Source organism: Lepidochelys olivacea (assembly GCF_965140295.1).
Source record: "Lepidochelys olivacea isolate rLepOli2 genome assembly, chromosome: 7".
NCBI lineage: Eukaryota > Metazoa > Chordata > Testudines > Cheloniidae > Lepidochelys > Lepidochelys olivacea.
The window spans coordinates 62455228-62474386 of record NC_140417.1 but is presented as its reverse complement, the minus strand read 5'-3'; the positions used below and the strand labels follow the sequence as shown (position 1 = coordinate 62474386).

At 41.7% G+C, this 19159-nt stretch overlaps 1 protein-coding gene across 5 annotated transcripts in view; it reads right to left on the bottom strand.

The window, feature by feature from the left end:
- The window catches only part of KAT6B (lysine acetyltransferase 6B), a 190619-nt gene that overhangs the window by 73001 nt on the left and 98459 nt on the right, over window positions 1-19159 (bottom strand). For all 5 annotated transcript variants that reach the window (XM_084634100.1, XM_084634099.1, XM_084634098.1 and 2 more), the window contains exon 3: window positions 3792-3900. In XM_084634100.1, the coding sequence (XP_084490226.1) occupies window positions 3792-3900 (109 nt within the window). The remainder of the gene's footprint in view (window positions 1-3791; window positions 3901-19159) is intronic.

The window sequence follows — 19159 nt, the reverse complement described above, 5'->3', positions numbered from 1 at the left end:
CTCCTTCTGTCCTCTTTCCAAACATGTCCTACACTGACTGATTAAAAATGAGTCTGCATGACACTAGCTCAACTCTCCAAAGCTCTTTGGCACCTCTCAACTGTGCAGTGGGGAGCGAAAGCAATATCATGCTTCCTCTACACAGGTGAGAGGAAGCCAGAATGAGGATCAAAGGGCTATTAGGAAACTGCCAAAGCTGAACAATATCATCGTTACAGTGCACAGCAGCATCAGCAAGGCCAGGAGCAGGGTGACTAGATGCCCTAGTGGGCAAACTTTTTGGCCCAAGGGCCACATCTGAGAATGGAAATTGTATGGTGGACCATGAATGCTCACGAAATTGGGGGTTGGGGTGCGGGCTCCAGCTGGGGGTGCAGGCTCTGGGGTGGGGCCAGAAATGAGGAGTTCAGGGCGCAGGAGGGGGCTCCAGCTGGGGTGCGAGCCCTGGGGTGGGGCTGAGGAGTTGGGGGTGCAGAAGGGTGCTCTGGGCTGGGACCAAGGGGTTCAGAGAGTAGGAGAGGGATCAGGGCTGGGGCAGAGGGTTGGGGCGTGAGAGGGCTTCGGGGTGCAGGCTCTGGGCAGCGCTTACTAAAGCAGCTCCCAGAAGAGCAGCATGTCCTCCCTCCGGCTCCTACATGGAGGCGCAGCCAGGTGGCTCTGCACGCTGCCCTGTCTGCAGGTGCTTGGGGTGAAGGCAGAGTGCGAAGCCCCTTGGCTCCCCCTACACGTAGGAGCCGGAGGGGGGGACATTTTGCTGCTTCCGGGAGCCATGCGAAGTGGGGCAAGCCCCGGACCCTGCTCCCCAGTGGGAACTCGAGGGCCAGATTAAAACATCTGAAGGGCCAGATGCGGCCCCCAGGCCATAGTTTGCCCACCCCGCCCTAGCTAGTTCTATATGTACACTGTTGGAGAAGGCCAGCAGTGAGCAGGACAGAGCTCCCCCAGATTTCAACTCTGAATGGCCTCTTTGTATCAGTGGTGAAAGAACCCTCCTCATGATGGAGGATTACAGTCACTTCAGAGGGAGTGCACCCAGGTCCTACACGATTGGGAAATGGAGATGAAGCCTGGTTCCCAACAAACCCCAGGGCCAGTTCCCCTTTCTTTTAGGGGTCTTCTCCCTCCCAAAGTTTCCCTCTGTTCTTGCTGGAGTCAGAGAACCCCTGTATGAAATGGCACATGTGACTGAAACAAAGAATGCAGGAGAGCATAGAAAAACATGCACTGATTATGGGCATTGCAGTTTAACCCCTGAATCCCAGTTCCACAGATAGACTTGCTCTGTCCAGCAACAATGCAGATTATTCCTACAGTTTCTTTTACCCCGGTACAGAGGAACCTGCTTGTAGGTGCGCTGCAATGTGCAAATCACAAGTCCAAATTACAACAAACCTCAACACAGTCAAATTTTTCTGTTTATATGGTGCTCTGAGATTGGTTTTTATTTTAAAAAATCATCAGTAACTAAACTTTAGCCATCTTGCGATCTGATTGGCAGTCTCAGCATTTCAATGTGTATATCTAATACATCTTAGAAACTAATTAAAGATAATTTAGTCTTAATGAGGCAGAGAGAATGGATCAGTGTTAATTCAAATGGAAGCTGATCCATGAAAGTCAAGGCTTCCAATTCTAATGCTCCTTAGAACTGCCAGAGATTGTTTTATATTGGAAGAATAGCCGATATTTATTACATCCTGACTAATGCAAACCATGTTTGCAAAAAAGCCACTGTAACAAACTAAGTACCAATCCAGTTCTTTTCTAAAGAATATTAGATTTGGGATTGACAGAAAGCACAGAGAATTGGGTAAGTCACAAATAAAACAGTTAAAGGAAACATCAACTTTCTAACTTTCTATTGAAAATCCAGCAATTTGCTTTACTTTATGGTGTAAAAATAAATTAGGATACATGCTTATGGAAGTCTATCGCAAAGGGACACACATCAATTCAGAAATGGATAATGGCAAAACTTTATCCTGCATAAATGAAAGTTTCTCTTTTTTTAGTTATAGAAGTCCACATTCTAGTCTATGCTGTCCTGTTTTATCCAGGTACTTATATGAGCCCATCTGTGGCTCACATTACTGTGGTAATTTGAGTGCCTCACAATCTTTAATGTATTTATCCTCACAACACCCTATAAGATAGGAAAGTGCTATTATCCCCATTTTACACATGGGGAACCAAGTCAAAGAGAGATTAAGGGCTTGCCTACACTGAAGTGCTTCAGTGTAGATATTATCTGCATTAACGGACAGGATTCTCTTATCAGTGTAGGTAATCCATCTCCCCAAGAGGTGGTAGCTAGGTTGATGGAAGAATTCTTCCATCAACCTAGTGCTGTCCACATGGGAACTTAGGTTGTCTTAACTACAGCACTCAGGGTGTGGTTATTCAGACTTCTGACCAATTTAATTAAACCAACCTAATTTTCTAGCGTAAACCAGGCATAAGTGACTTGCCCAAGGTCATGTAGGAAGTCTGCGGCAGAGCAAGGAACGATCCAGACAAAAAGGAAGAGTAAGAGCTAAGTATCATCTGCATACTTGTGTCTCCAATGACCAGCCAACCTCATTAATTCAATTAATGACCTCATACACATGTTAACCAAGAGGTGACAGAACAGACTGTGGGAAAAGTCCTATGGGAAAAGCCCTTTGGGAAAATGAGCAGCTATCTAAAAGTCCTTTATGGGTCTGCTCAAAAAGTACTTGCTATCAACACTAAGTTATCACTATCACAATATCGTACAAGATTAAGTTAACTCGGGCCAAAGTATTTCTAAACTCATACTCTGGATTTCACACATACAAAGCAAAGATTATGAAAATTCAGTATTTTAAGGAAGATTCTATGCTAAGAGGTTGAATGCAAATATAAATTTGCCGCAAACTTTGAAAGAAGAGTAACTGCCATGGAGCCAGCAGCACGGGAGAGTGTGGTGACCAGGACGAAGCTGTCAGGGAGCTGGTCAGAAGAGAAAGGTGGGTTACTGTACACTGGGGGGAGGGAGAGAGAGAATGAGCATCTTAAGCAACTTTTCTTAAAACCATATAACATCTGGGGAAGATTTTCAAAGGTACAAGGGACATCAACTTTCCATGCAAATTGGATGCCTAACTGTCCTTGTGCTTTTGAAAGTCTCCCTCCGGTCTGCAGGGATGCATGACTGTACAATATTTATATAATTAATGTTAAAAAAATGTTTTAATCTTCAAGCATTATCGGTCCACAAATTGTTTCCTCCCCCCCCCCAGGATAAACATGGGGAAACTAGTATACTGGCACTTAGCTAATATTTCAAGTCATTTACTAAAATTACTATTTGTATTTTCATCCATATAATTTTTGTAAAACTTAATAGGATTTTATGTAAAATCGGCAGCAGTACAGATAATATCCAATTTCTTTATCCTCTACACCAGCTTCTTTTAAATACTGTAACTCAGTGCTTGTAAAAGGTATCAGACTGATAGCCTTGGAGATGATGGAAAAATTTTTGAAACATGGATGCCAGAGTTAGGTTTCTAAAATCAAAGCTTTTGCCCCAATTTTCAAAACTTGCTGCCCCCACTGACTTCAGGGGGAGCCAAAGTCATTTAGCTCCTTTGAAATTCAAGCCCAAATGAATAATTGAATTTAAGAATCTAATTTTTAGCTATCATGGTTTGAAAACTTGGCCTAAGACTATTTTGACTGAAACAGGAAATTTACATGCTGAACAATGACCAAAAAGATAGATTTACAGATGGCTCTTGTACAATTTGCAAGTAGAACCAACTTACCGCTGCTGCCACAGTCTGCACAGGAGAGCAGTTCTTCTGGTTTTTTTTCACGATTTGATTCTCTAGTCCCCAAACAAAAACTACATATTGGAATGGGATCAGCTCGTGGCTAGGGCAAAAATAAATACAAATTGTTGTTACTTCTCTTACACAAAAAGTGATATTCCAATCCTCTTTTCACAAAATCAGAAGACAATTTGCCTTAATTTTATTTTCTAAATGTTAGTTTCATGGTTTATCAGACACTTACTCTGGTATATGAAGTTAATTTTTCCTAATAGATATTATGCTGTAGTCATCTCCCTCACCTTACATTTAACACAAATATATACTTTGTGCCACAATAGTATCATTCATCATAGTAGTATCAAACTGTTTTATAAATGTTCAGTTAGCCCCAAACAACATCCAGTTAAGGTAGTTTATCATCTTCTTTTACAGATGGGGAAAACAGTGGCATAAATGGTGAAATAACTTGCTCAGGGTTGCTTCACATCAGTTGGAAAGCCAGGATCAACTACTCATTCTGTGCTCAGTTGTATCAATTTAGCTGGAATAAATGGGCCAAACATGTTAACATAACCCAGTCACCTTCTAACATTAAACAGTGTTAAACAAGGTCTGGGATTTGGTATACACAGATCTCACCCTGCTTAGTACCATGGCAAATACAGCACTGAAAATGTTTTTAACCTTTTATTAAACATACGGAGAAGAAAAACAGTTAAAGCATTTCAAATGTAAAGCATTGAATGAGGCTTTCATTTTAGCAACATCCCTTGTTCCCTTTCCCATTAGCTGGAGAGAGATTTTAGAAGGAAAAACCCCTTGTTTGACAGTCTCTTCGATGGTATCTGAGATGGGAAAAGAGAAGAAGTTAGTTGAGATGGGCGGGAACTGTTGCTAAAGTCCAACCCCATTTCATCTCAGGTGGTGTTTGGGATTCAGCTGGAGCAGGTAGGGGTTGCGATGTCATCTGGATCCCTCTCTGAGGCCCTATCTAGTTAGGACATCCCTCAGGATTAGGATGAACAAGGTCCGGGGTCTCAGAAGAGGGTGGGGGTGGCAGCCATCATGGTGAAGCTTGCTCTACTAGCCTCGATCTGTTCTTTTTGTATTTGCCCCCAGTCTCCTTAAAGACCCAAAAAGGGAGCGGTGGGTGGAATAGCCCATTCCATCATTATTTGTCCACCAGTTAGGCTGAATATCCAACACACCAATTTTGGTTCATTAATTTCCAATTCTACATGTTCTGTTTTTACCAAGCATGATTTTAGCAGAGTCACTGAACCATCTCAGCATTGGTAGGCCCAACTACCACAACATCTCTCATCTACGCTTACTCCAACTTAATAAGTAAGGGGATATTAAATGAAACTGAAGATGGCAAATTCAAAATGAGTAAAAGGAAATTACTATTCCATATCAGACAACTAGATTGTGGGAACTCATTGCCAGTATATACAATTAAGGCTAAGAGCTCAGCAAAATTCAAATAAAGATTGGGCATTTGCAGGGAAAACAAGAATATCACAAGCTATAATAATAACTACTACAAAAATAAATGAGAACTTTGGAAGAGACAGAGACCCTCAAGCCTCAGGGCATAAGGTAACTCTAAATATTAGGTAGGAGGAAACTCTCTCTGAGGACACGTTACCCCATAACTGTCCACTAGAGGGGTTTCTTGCACCTTTCTCTGAAGCAGCTGGTACTGGACTCTGTTGGAGAAAGGATACTGAACTAAATGGACCACACTGATCTGATCCAGTCTCGCAATTTCTATGTCCCTATTAAATCAACATATTCTATGGCAATAAATTAGACAAACACAAACTTTAATTTAGGAAGTCTGAGTCTTTCAACAAAGCACATTTTTCTGATCAGGAATTCACTGAAGGGAGTCTCACTGTTTTTGCTCTTCTTCATTTGCTGTATGACAAGCTAACATATTAAAATACTTCAAAATAATTTGTGTAATAGATTTCAATGTGTTAAAAACAAACAATCACATCACCTAAAAAAGGCTTGCTTACTTAGGGTATTTATGGGCCTGATCCTGCAGGCACAGCCCTTTCTTCAAATGGAAGTACTCACTGTAGGAAGTACTAAATGTTTGCACAATTAGGTCCTAACAGAATTTTTAAGAGTCATGATTACTAGAAGATAACTATGAAACAGTTAAAAAATTCACATGAAAGATCTGGAATGCAGTAGAACTATAGTATTAGTTTACATAGCAAACTGAACAAATGATATTTTAAAAGTTACACAAGCTCTAAATCAACATTTTTGCATTTCCAAATTGAAAAAGAAGCAAGAGAACACTTAACCAACCACTGGCATTATATGACGTTACTATAGAAATTCCTTTTAAGAACATACAAGTCTACATTTACTTCTCCCAATGGTTCTTTACTACTCCGAGCAATACCAAGGCCCCGTACATCTGTTTATGTGTAGACTCCTGAATGCATAGAGGTAGTAGTTTTCATAGCTGTTAACATGCTGCATTAAATAAAAATGTATTTCTCAGAACTACAGATTTGTTATTTGCTGGTATGTCCCTTTAAAATACAATTAAAAGGATTTTGATATTCACATATACACACACACACACACACACAATCCACCCTTAGAAAAATATTTTTGATTCTATCAGGAATAATAAACTTATTGGTCTTAATCTTCCATAAATGCATTAAAAGAGACTGAAACATCATCTTATGTTGTGTCAAATATAACTGCAGACACCACATACTAATCAGTTTTATTAATGCCACAAATTGTTACAAATTATTTGCACTGCTGAAAAATCAAATCGCCACTTTGAAAGAACTAATTAGGAAAATGATCGTATTGTGTCATTTCTAATTCAATCATGTTTCTAAAACAGTGAAAATGAATTTCAATAATTTATTTTAAATTGTTGTGCGGTGACCTTCAATAGCATCATTAATCTTATTGGTGGGAGCATTCTTCATTTCAAAGTTTAAAAAACAATGCAAGAAGTGAGAGGAAAAAAAGAGCTGGGTTGATTGTTCTTGCTCAGTAGTGGCCTTTTGAATTCAGTAAGCCCCTCCCTCCCACTTCAAGCACATTGCAATTTTTGTCTATGCAAATGTACTTTCTAGGAGTGTTAGGAACATTCCTCCAGTACAGAAACCTCTAAAGAATTTGCAAAAACAACAACTACAAATTGGTTACTGACCCTGCCATCACCTTACAAAAATGTCAGGCAATCAGTGCTATGCATTGGTGGATCCAGTTATTACCTGCAACTGCTCAAATGCAGCATCTTGGGAACACTTTTTGCCCTTTAAATAACAATTAAAAGAACAATCTGATTTAAAAAGCAATAATATTCCCTCGACAGAGGTCAGTGAAAATCCTGTCTTTGCAGTCATGGTATTCTTTCCTTCATTTGATTTAATAACGCTTTAGTCATTTCTGCCATGCTTACTGCAATAAATAATTCACAAAATGTCACATATCATTCATATAATGAAACAAATCCAGATCTACAATCCCATTTATCTTTCCCAGATGAATTTTTTTGCTGAGAGAGAGAGACATGGCTATCGGCCAGCATTCATGCTCTTCTTTGTTTTTAACTAAAGGTAACATAAAGGACAAAGGTTGTTGGTAGTTCAAGGCTAGAAAGACTGATGTCCCCATAACAAACCTAATAATAGAAAGCTTACAGATCCTATCACTTCATGCTACGTTTTCTAGAACCCTACAGCGCTGATGTTCGCCTTTAGCTATTTATATTAATGATAACTATCTCATCGCACCAGTGCATTATAAGACAGAAATAATGTCTGCTGTGCTACCTATCACTGAAAATTCAGAACACTTTAAGACTCCTTCCCAATACAATAGGAGTACTTGTGGCACCTTAGAGACTAACCAATTTATTTGAGCATAAACTTTCGTGAGCTACAGCTCACTTCATCAGATGCATCCTATTCTTTTTGCGAATACAGACTAACACGGCTGTTACTCTGAAACCTTCCCAATACACTAACTCAATTATCCAAAATTATGTGCCGAAGATTTTAAACGAAATGGCATACGAACTGGCTGTAGGAATATATTGGCTCACAGTTGTCTCAACTAGGATATGTACATGAAATAATTTATTTTTAATGAATCAGGATATGATCCAACACAAACTAAAAATAGCTCATTAGGTACTGTACATACCTCGTACCTATACCTGTGTTTTCAAGTCATATCCATTAGTTTTACTGCCCAACCCAAGTAATTAAGTACCAGTGTCATCACCTCAAAGGTTACAGGTAAAGAGAACAAAGTAATTCCACTCTGCGTCTTATATGAACAAGAATTAACCCGTAAGCTCAGATCCCACAATCTTTGTAGTTGGCAATAACTGCAGGAAGCAGAAAAGACACAGCGTGACTTTCATCTTGAACTCACAACTCACAATACTAGTATAGTTAAAGAAATCTTGTTGTGTTTTGTAAACTGAACTGATTTGACAGAAAAGATGTTGACTGAATAAATCTGGAACCTGAACATGTTTCTGATTGTAGAAGATCATCACAACTAATAATTTTGCTACCAACTTAACATTATTTTAAAAGCTAATTTTTTTTTTTAAAGAATGCAGTTACTAGTTATGTTAAAAAACATTTCTAGTCAGACGAGAGGCTGCATGCCACCTGTCCAAACCAAGTGCCATTGTTCCTTCAATACACCGAATTCATCAAGGGCCATTTCCCCCCCACCTATTTACTTTAAGAGCCAGTGAAAATATTGTGATATATATGATGATTTCATTTTGTTTTTAAATATAGTTACTTAATATTTCTAAGTTGTATTTTCTCTCCAAGAGATGCCAGCTTACCAGATCAGGCAGAGTGATCACCACTAGTAAAATTTTCAAGGTTAAAAATTGCTTCCCCTCCCACCTCTCCCCTTGGTTTGAGAACTTGTGTGCTACTGATAACTGCAGCAAAAGTAAGTTTGAAAAGATTTCACATGCTAAAACGGGAGAAGAGGACTTCCAACACACTCTCCTGAAATATGTTAAAAAAAAAATTAGGACTCGAGGCATTTTCTACTATTTGTTAATGTGAGAGTATCATGACAGGATGTGTAATTCATTTGCATTTTAACATATTACGAGATATCAAACTACCATTTGTGTATATACCAGACTACTGTAGTCAATCAACCTCTTGAACGTCACAAAAATACTAGAATGCTACAGCGATAGTAATTTCATTGCCATCAATAGTTCTGACACACGTCCATGGGAATGCAAGCGCCCTCTGGCTGCACACTTCATGACCTAGAGCTGCCCCCTAAGGGCAGCAAGCTGTCTCTCCTACAGTACATACCAAAGCCAAGACTGAGCTATAAAATAATAAAATATTTTATATAACCACTGAAGTAATTTATCTACAATGTTCAGCAGTTTATGTTATTTTAAATTTTAATAAAAAGAACTATTACTATTTGCAAAGAGGTACTTTTTAATTAATGTTACAAACATAGTACTAGTGTCAAAAAGGGTTCTGCTTTCAATACTCACAATTTCAAAGTATGATGTTATGATGTTAGTTAAACCAGTACAAGTTGCGTTTAGACAAGCCTTAAGTACCACCATCATGGAGCTTGTCTACCCTATTCAACCTGTACTTACAGCTTTCATGAACCACAGGTATTTGTCATAAAAAATTAATGAGCTTTTCCTAGTGAGCCAAATTAACAGTTGGAGTAACTCCACTAGATTTTAATGAATTTACACTAGGACAAATTTGGCTCAAAGGGTCAAAAGAGCTTGTATTTCTTTTCATCCGTTGCTAATGATCTTATGAAATTTGCGTGTTCTTCAGACACTCTCCATGTTACTTAGACTGGGGCAGTGCGTTGGTGTTTGAAGGTCAAATGTCAAACATATGAGAGATCTTCCAGAAGTTCTAAATATCCAGTCCTGCAAACTCCTACCTCAGTGAGTAGCATCATACCTTGGTGTAATTCCACTGAATTCTATTTAGATTTTTAAATCTGTGCTTTTTTAAAATACACATTTCTAAAGAAAAGTTACAAATCTTTTTGAAAAGTTAAGCTCACTATTGTTCCACAAACTCCCTTATCTCAAAACTTCACCTCTATTAGAAAAGAGTTAAGTATTTTATATATATTATATACACAGACATTATACATCTATATTTTGTGGATAGAGACAACACGTGAGTAATTTAAGGCTGAAAAGAGCTTTTACAGCAAGTTGGAGGTTGGGGTCAAAACGGTTTAAAATGGAAATTGCCATGACCTTAACTGTGGATCCCCCGCCATGGTCCCATAATCTTTGTCCCTCTGCAGACTGCTAAACTGTATTTACAACCTCATGAAAGACTTCTAAAAACATTCCAATTAGAAGCATAAATCTACTATTCTGGCATTTTCTATATTTCCATAATGTTATTAAATGGCTCCTGAAGATTCTGCTTTTAATTTCAGTTCCTATTGAGACAGGGGTATGCATATATAGACCACCTCCAGAGCCAATGCTAACTGGCACCGTTTTTCTGCCTCAGAAGACAGGCCAAGGACCAAATGGGCCACAGGGACTGCTATCTTCTCAAGAACAATTATTTTGAAGGTTGATCATTGATTGATAAGGCACATTGGCATGGTATTATGAGTTCTTTAAACTGCAGTTCCCTAACTGCACCAGTTGTGTTGATAAAAAGTAGAATATTCTCTAGAACTGACAACCCCATCTCCTTATTTACTTACTTACCTACACACACACGCAGTTTCTGCTCATGTTTCTCATCTAAAGTCAAACTGTCTTTCTGACATCACAGTTGATTGAAAGGATGATTATGATGTCACGATTAGGATTTAGGTTTCAGGTGCATAATAAAGAGGAGCAGGTACTTAGAAATACTTCTATAAAAAGCTCTTTAAATATATATTCATACTACCATTACCAGCTTTTTATCCAAGGATCTCAAAGTCCTTCAAAAACATTCCACTGCCTGAGCCTCCAACACCCTTGTGAAGTAGTAAAATGGGGATAACACTTTTTGTAATTGGGAATTGGAGGCAGACGCACACTAAAGGACTTGCTCAAGGTCGTATAGCACAGTCATGACAGAACCAGGTCCTCTGACTCCTAGCCCTGGGCTTACCCTCAAGACCACTTTTCTTTTTAGCTTAAAAGTACCAGAATGCACCTAAGCTCAAAGTAGATAGGCTAACAAATATCATTCACCTAGCACTTGCATTTTTAGAGCAGATTTCCACCAAAAGCTCTTATTAATTACTGTACAAACACACCACCCACCACTAATGTGCACCCAACTCTGGAAGTAACACAGTTCTCAGCTACACTATTTTCCGCTAATGTTTTAAATCAATACAGAATGCTCACTAGCAACATTCACTAACTACTGTACTATTACAGTTGATGGAATTTTGCATAAAAGGTACATCTTTATGAAAAAAATCCTATGTTTACATTTTAGTGGGGGAAGAAATGCAGAAAACAGCATAGACTAAAAGATAGGTTTCTAAATGGGATATTTTTCAAGATTCTCATGAGGCAGCATTAGCTTTGTCAAACAGGAAGAGAATGTTTCAATTTACACTAGTACAGGTGAGCTCAAAAGAGCTACTACTTAGACAACAGTATCCAATTTGTAGCTTTGGGTGTCTAGAATATGAAAGATGATATAAAAAGTCAAATTCTAGTCTATTTCAAATGAAACTGTCCATGTTCTACAAATGATTCAAGAGATTAAAAATAAAACCCTAATCTCTATGACGAAGTATTACATCTACCATAGTAACATTCAAATGCCCCAATCAGGATGACTGCCCCATTGCACTCGGCACTGTACAAAATACATATATATGTAGAAAAATTAAGATTAAAATTCACTCCATGTGCAGGGGACCTCCTCAAGGCCTAAGCACCAATTAAACGCAATTTTAGCAATTTAAGTCAAAATAAGGCTTAAGTAATGCCAAGGCCTTGGGTTGGTCCCCCACAATGTTATCCCAAAATCCATTATCTCTTGAATCTTACTCTTTGTGTGATTGCATTTTATATCCACATAGACTGAAACCTAAACAATCTCCTGCCACTGTAAATCAGTATTTCCCAAAGTGTGGGGCATACCATCCTGGGGAAGACGCAAAGAAGTAGCTGAGAGGTGAAGACAAATCTCTCAGTTGTTCTCCAGTGTCTCAGCTTTCATTTTAAAAAAAGTCAGCCTCAAGCTGTTGTGGTTGTGGAGAAAACCATGACCTGAGTGTAATCGAGGCAAAGAAGTCTGTCCGAGCCTGCAGAGAGCCTGAAACAGTAGCTTTGTGATATCAACTCCCTTAATCATTTCAATGGCCATCAACTCAGATGCCAAGGATGATACTTCAAGTTTCAACATAACTATTTCACTGTTCATCAGAAATGTAAAAAAAGGCATAGAATTAGCATATTATGAAGAACACTGCATGGCAACCTTGAAGAGAGTCTGATTCATTTTAATTTCTTGAATAGGGACTCATTTTTAAAAATTTCTTAACTTCAGTAACTTCTCCTCACACAGCCCTTTCAAATGAGATGATCAAACTGAAATTTAAGTAATTTCTTAAAAATTCCAATTCCTGAACAGAGCATCTTCTTTTAAACACATGTGCCATTTTTCTTATATTCACTTTTAAAATATATGCTTATAAGCATCATTTGAGTTAAGGAAAGGAGGTTCTTTCAGTTACAGTAATCTTAGGTGTTATTTCTAACCACTGTAGGTACCCGTACAACATTTTCTCACAGAAAGGATTTTGAAGTTGACAGTGTCCCTTTAAATTGTGTATTCAAGTTTGGTAGGCATAAAAACAAAATACAAGTAGCATTAGTTATAGTCCCTGTACAAGCATCTCTTCATGGAATTTCAGTTATACCCCAGTGATGGCATGCAATTTCTAGCTCTTGAGCTATCACGAGTAGAAACATGGAACAGCATTCACGTCGAACTCCCCATCAGTACCCAGCCCAAGTCCAGGAAGCTAATAATCCAACCAGTGGACCAAATTCAGTGATGAATCCTGATCACGTGCCACCTGAGGCATGTTGCGCATATGCTAAGAAAAGCCAACTACCAATTGGGCCAAATTGTACTAAGTTACGTGATGGTTTGGTGATTTAAATAAATTAAAAGCCTGATCAACTCATCTTCACTTATGACCTAAGGTTGCATCTAGACCTAAAGTGAAGAGAAAGCACATTAATCCCATTGTGCTGCTGGATACGCCGACTTTAGTCAGTCCCGATCACTTACCAAGCAAGGAAAGTTTCACAGTTAGAAGTTGCCATCTTGCAGTGGCCTAAGCCTAGCTAATGCCATGTCCTGGCCATTCCTGCCAAACCACACCCCCTCTGTGAAGGCAGTGCACCTTCCCTTTCCAGTGGCATCATAAAAAAGGAAGGAAGGAAGATTCCTCCTTCCCCTGGATAGCAAAGGGAAGGTTGGCTATTTTACTCCGCCATCCCTTCCAGCCATCCCATTCAAAATAAGAATGGGATGAAAAGGACAATCTCCTCTCTCTTTCCTCATAAAAATCAATGAAAGGGTTGTTGAATATAGCACCTTAAACTTCTATGGTGTTGGAAAGCTTTTCCTCCTCTCCTACCATACCAACCCCATGGCTCGCAAAGAAGAAACCGACAACTCCCACGCCACTGGGAATTTTTGCTCAGGAGTCAGATTATAGCAGCTGAAGTGGTCAGATATGTGCTAAATAATATTCCTTTCCAGTTTGACCACCTTGTTGTTCTGGATTGCTACCAATCACTTGCTGTCAAACCAGAAAAGCAAGTTTTCCACATCAGCACCTGATCAGAGTATCTCAGTACAAATCTAATTTATATCCAAGATGCCATTAGATCTCTGTTATCACATGAGGCACCCAAGTACATTATAACTGCCTGATACAAGCTGGAACTCTGCTGTAACTCTCAGTAATTAGTGGCCAATGCCCTTCTATAGGGTAGTTTACGTACTTCGGTCCATTGCAGAAGGGTTCTCACATCAAAGCTCTGTTTCTGCTTTCACCCATCACAATTGCAGTTCTTTTTCATCTGCTTGTCACTGGCTTATGGAACTAGGAAGATGGGAAAAGGTGTCCCTCAGACTCCTGACTAGGTTTGTCAAGGTTCACTACACATGCTACCACCACTTTAGATCTTAGCCCTGGTCTACACTGGGAGTTGACATCAAATTTAGCAGAGTTAAATCGATTTAACCCTGCACCTGTCCACACGACGAAGCCCTTTTTTTCGACTTAAAGGGCTCTTAAAATTGATTTCTTTACTCCACCCCCGACAAGGGGATTAGAGCTGAAATCGGCCTTGCCTGGTCGAATTTGGGGTAGTGTGGACTCAATTCGACGGTATTGGCCTCCAGGAGCTATCCCAGAGTGCTCCATTGTGACAGCTCTGGACAGCACTCTCAACTTAGATGCACTGGCCAGGTAGACAGGAAAAGGCCCGTGAACTTTTGAATCTCATTTCCTGTTTGGCCAGCGTGGCAAGCTGCAGGGGAGTGCAGAGCTCATCAGCAGAGATGACCATGATGGAGTCCCAGAATCGCAAAAAAGCTCCAGCATGGACCGAACGGGAGGTACGGGATCTGATCGCTGTATGGGGAGAAGAATCTGTGCTATCAGAACTCCGTTCCAGTTTTCGAAATGCCAAAACATCTGTCAAAGTCTCCCAGGGCATGAAGAACAGAGGTCATAACAGGGACCCGAAGCAGTGCCACGTGAAACTTAAAGAGCTGAGGCAAGCCTACCAGAAAACCAGAGAGGCAAACGGCCACTCCGGGTCAGATCCCCAAACATGCCGCTTCTATGATGAGCTGCATGCCATTTTAGGCGGTTCAGCCACCACTACCCCAACTGTGTGCTTTGACTCCGTCAATAGAGAGGGAGGCAACACGGAAGCAGGTTTTGGGGACAAGGAAGATGATGATGATGAGGTTGTAGATAGCTCACAGCAAGCAAGCGGAGAAACTGGTTTTCCCAACAGCCAGGAACTGTTTCTCACCCTGGACCTGGAGCCAGTACCCCCCAAACCCACCCAAGGTTACCTCCTGGACCCGCCAGGCGGAGAATGGACTTCTGGTGAGTGTATCTTTTTAAATAGTATACATGGTTTAAAACCAAGTGTGTTTAATGATTAATTTGCCCTGGCATTCGCGGCCAGTACAGCTACTGGAAAAGTCTGTTAACGTCTCTGGGGATGGAGCGGAAATCCTCCAGGGACATCTCCATAAAGCTCTCTTGGATGTACTCCCAAAGCCTTTGCAAAAGGTTTCTGAGGAGGGTAGCCTTATTCCGTCCACCATGGTAGGACACACGGTACCACGCCAGGCCAGTAGCAGGTAGTCGGGAATCATTGTAGACCAAAGCATTGCAGTGTATGTTTGCTGGTGTTCAAACAACATCCGTTCTTTATGTCTCTGTGTTATACTCAGGAGAGTGATATCATTCATGGTCACCTGGTTGAAATAGGGTGCTTTTCTTAAGGGGACATTAAGAGGTGCCCATTGCTGCTGGACTGTTTGCCTGTGGCTGAACAGAAACATTCCCCGCTGTTAGCCACATGGTGGGGGGAAGCGGGAGGAGTGAGGGGTTAGCCACGCAGTGGGGGGAGGCAAAATGTGACCTTGGAACGAAAGCACATGGGCTATGTATGTAACGTTAACAGCAAGGTTTTCTGTGAAAGAGTGTACCCATTCTTCTATAAAATATGTCTTTTTAAATACCACTGTTCCTTTTTTTCCCCTCCGCCAGCTGCATGTGTTTCAAGGATCACAGGATCTTCTCCTTCCCAGAGGCTAATGAAGATTAGAAGGCGAAAAAAATGCACTCACGATGAAATGTTCTCTGACCCATGCTGTCCTCCCACACTGACAGAGCACAGATGAATGCGTGGAGGCAGACAAAGTCAGAGTGCAGGAAAGCACAAAATGAACGCGAGAAGTGGCGGGCTGAAGACGATAGGTGGCGGCATCGTGATGAAAGGAGGCAGGATTCAATGCTGAGGCTGCTGGAGGATCCAAGTAATATGCTCCAGAGTATGGCTGAGCTGCACTGATCGCCGCTACAGCCAACCAACCGCCCTCCTCCCCAAGTTCCATAGCCTCCTCACCCAGACGCCCAAGAATGCAGCAGAACCCAGCAACTCCACCCCAGAGGATTGCCCAAGCAACAGAAGGCTGGCATTCAATAAGTTTTAAAGTTTTAAACTTTTAAAGTGCTGTGTGGCCTTGTCCTTCCCTCCTCCACCACTCCACCCAGTGCTTCCCTCCTCCACCATCCCTCCCGGGCTACCTTGGCAGTTGTTTCCCTATTTGTGTGATGAATTAATAAAGAATGCATGAATGTGAAGCAACAATGACTTTATTGCCTCTGCAAGTGGTGATCGAAGTAGGGAGGGGAGGGTGGTTAGGTGACAGGAAGTAGAATGAACCAAGGAGGGCGGGGGGTTCATCAAGGAGAAACAAACAGAACTTTCGCACTGTAGCCTGGCCAGTCATGAAATTGGTTTTCAAAGCTTCTCTAATGCGCAGCACGCCCTCCTGTGCTCTTCTAACCGCCCCGGTGTCTGGCTGCGGGTAACCAGTGGCCAGGTGATTTGCCTCAACCTCCCACCCGGCCATAAATGTCTCCCCCTTACTCTCACAGATATTGTGAGGGCACAGCAAGCAGTAATAACAGTGGGGACATTGGTTTCGCTGAGGTCTAAGCGAGTCAGTAAACTACGCCAGTGCACTTTTAAACATCCAAATGCACATTCTACCACCATTCTGCACTTGCTCAGCCTGTAGTTGAACAGCTCCTGACTACTGTCCAGGCTGCCTGTGTGTGGCTTCATGAGCCATGGCATTAAGGGGTAGACTGGATCCCCAAGGATAACTATAGGCATTTCAACATCCCCAACGGTTATTTTCTGGTCTGGGAAGAAAGTCCCTTCTTGCAGCTTTTGAAACAGACCAGAGTTCCTGAAGATGCGAGTGTCATATACCTTTCCCAGCCATCCCACATTGATGTTGGTGAAATGTCCCTTGTGATCCACCAGTGCTTGCAGCACTATTGAAAAGTACCCCTTGCGGTTTATGTACTCGCCGGCTTGGTGCTCCGGTGCCAAGACAGGGATATTGGTTCTGTCTATAGCCCCACCAGAGTTAGGGAATCCCATTCCAGCAAAGCCATCCACTATGACCTGCACATTTCCCAGGGTCACTACCCTTGATATCAGCAGATCTTTGACTGCGTTGGCTACTTGCATCACAGCAGCCTCCACAGTAGATTTGCCCACTCCAAATTGATTACCGACTGCTCGGTAGCTGTCTGGTGTTGCGAGCTTCCACAGAGCTATTGCCACTCGCTTCTCAACTGTGAGGGGTGGCATTCTTGCACGTCAGGGCAGGGGAAAGCAAGTCATAAAGTTCCATGAAAGTGCCCTTACACATGCGAAAGTTTCGCAGCCACTGGGAATCGTCCCAGACCTGCAACACTATGTGGTCCCACCAGTCTGTGCTTGTTTCCCGAGCCCAGAATCGGCGTTCCACCGCATGAACCTGCCCCATTAGCACCATGATGCCCACATTGCCAGGGCCCGTGATTTGAGAGAAGTCTGTGTCCATGTCCTCATCACTCTCGTCACCGTGCTGACATTGCCGACTCGCCCAGTTTCGATTTGACAGGTTCTGATCCTGCATATACTGCTGGATAATGCGTGTGGTGTTTAATGTGCTCCTAATTGCCAAAGTGATCCGAGCGGGCTCCATGCTTTCCGTGGTATGGCGTCTGCACAGAAAAAAGGCGTGGAACGATTGTCTGCCGTTGCTCTGACGGAGGGAGGGGTGACTGATGACATGGCTTACAGGGAATTAAAATCAACAAAGGGGGTGGCTTTACATCAAGGAGAAACAAAAACAACTATCATACAGAATGGCCCCCTCAAGGATTGAACTCAAAACCCTGGGTTTAGCAGGCCAATGCTCAACCCACTGAGCTATCCCTCCCCCCGTATTCCAGACAGGACTGAATCTCCATTAAACTTTCAAGGTGCCCCTGACAAACCTCACTGAAAGGACCGTCGGCTGTTGATTTCACGGAGGGAGGGAGGGGGAAGCAAATGAATACAAAACAAATCTGGTCTATTCCTTGTTTTGAGCCACTCCATCTAACTTTTACATCTTTGGCTGGCAGCAGATGGTGCAGTAGGACTGTTAGCCATCCTCATCTCCTGGCTGCTCGGCAGAAGATTGTGCAATACGACTGCCAGCAGGATTAAAGAGAATGACCTGGTCGAGTCACTCCTATTTCAGTCCCTGTGCCCATGTCTGCCCAGGTGCTCCTGACCGACCTTACCGAGGTGGCCAAGAGCACCTAGGACATGACAACAATGGTTATCAGGCCTATTGCACCGTCTGCTGCCACAAGGCAATGAACTGCTTCTGTGTAGCAATGCAGTACCACATCTGCCAGCACCCAGGAGATGTACGGCGACAGTGAGCTGAGCGGGCTCCATGCTTGCCGTGCTATGGCGTCTGCACAGTTAACCCAGGAAAAAAGGCGCAAAACGACTGTCTGCCGTTGCTTTCACGGAGGGAGGGCCTGACGGCATGTACCCAGAATCACCCGCGACAATGTTTTTGCCCCATAGGCATTGGGATCTCAACCCAGAATTCCAACGGGCGGCGGAGACTGCGGGAACTGTGGGATAGCTACCCACAGTGCAACACTCAGGAAGTTGACACTAGCCTCGGGACTGTGGAAGCACTCTGCCGAATTAATGCACTTAATGCAATTAGAGCATTTTGTGTGTGGGGACCACACAATCAATTATATAAAAACAATTTAAAAAAAACAACTTCTATAAATTCAACCTAATTTCATAGTGTAGACATACTCTTAGAAAGGATCAGAATAGCATTAGATTTTGCCTAGCAAAAAGGACCTGCCTAAAATATTTCTGAGTGTGTTACAATTTTAACTACATAACAGGAGTAACCACTTCCAATCTGCAGTCTAACCTTCAAACAACCTATGATCAGAAACAGATATAGAAACAGTTCCTCCATTAGAAGCGTTTAGTCATGCTAAAATTGCTGGGCAGAGTTTTAGTTATTTGAAATGCACCTTCTGAAGAAGAATGCAAGAAAAGAAAAAAAGAAAGCACTGTAGGTTACAAGCTTACAGTCTGAGAAAGCTATAGTTTAATATCTTTCATAGATTCCCATGTGAGAAGGACCATCTTGATGATCTAGTCTGACCTCCTGTGTAATATGGGCCATAGAACTTCCCCAAAATAA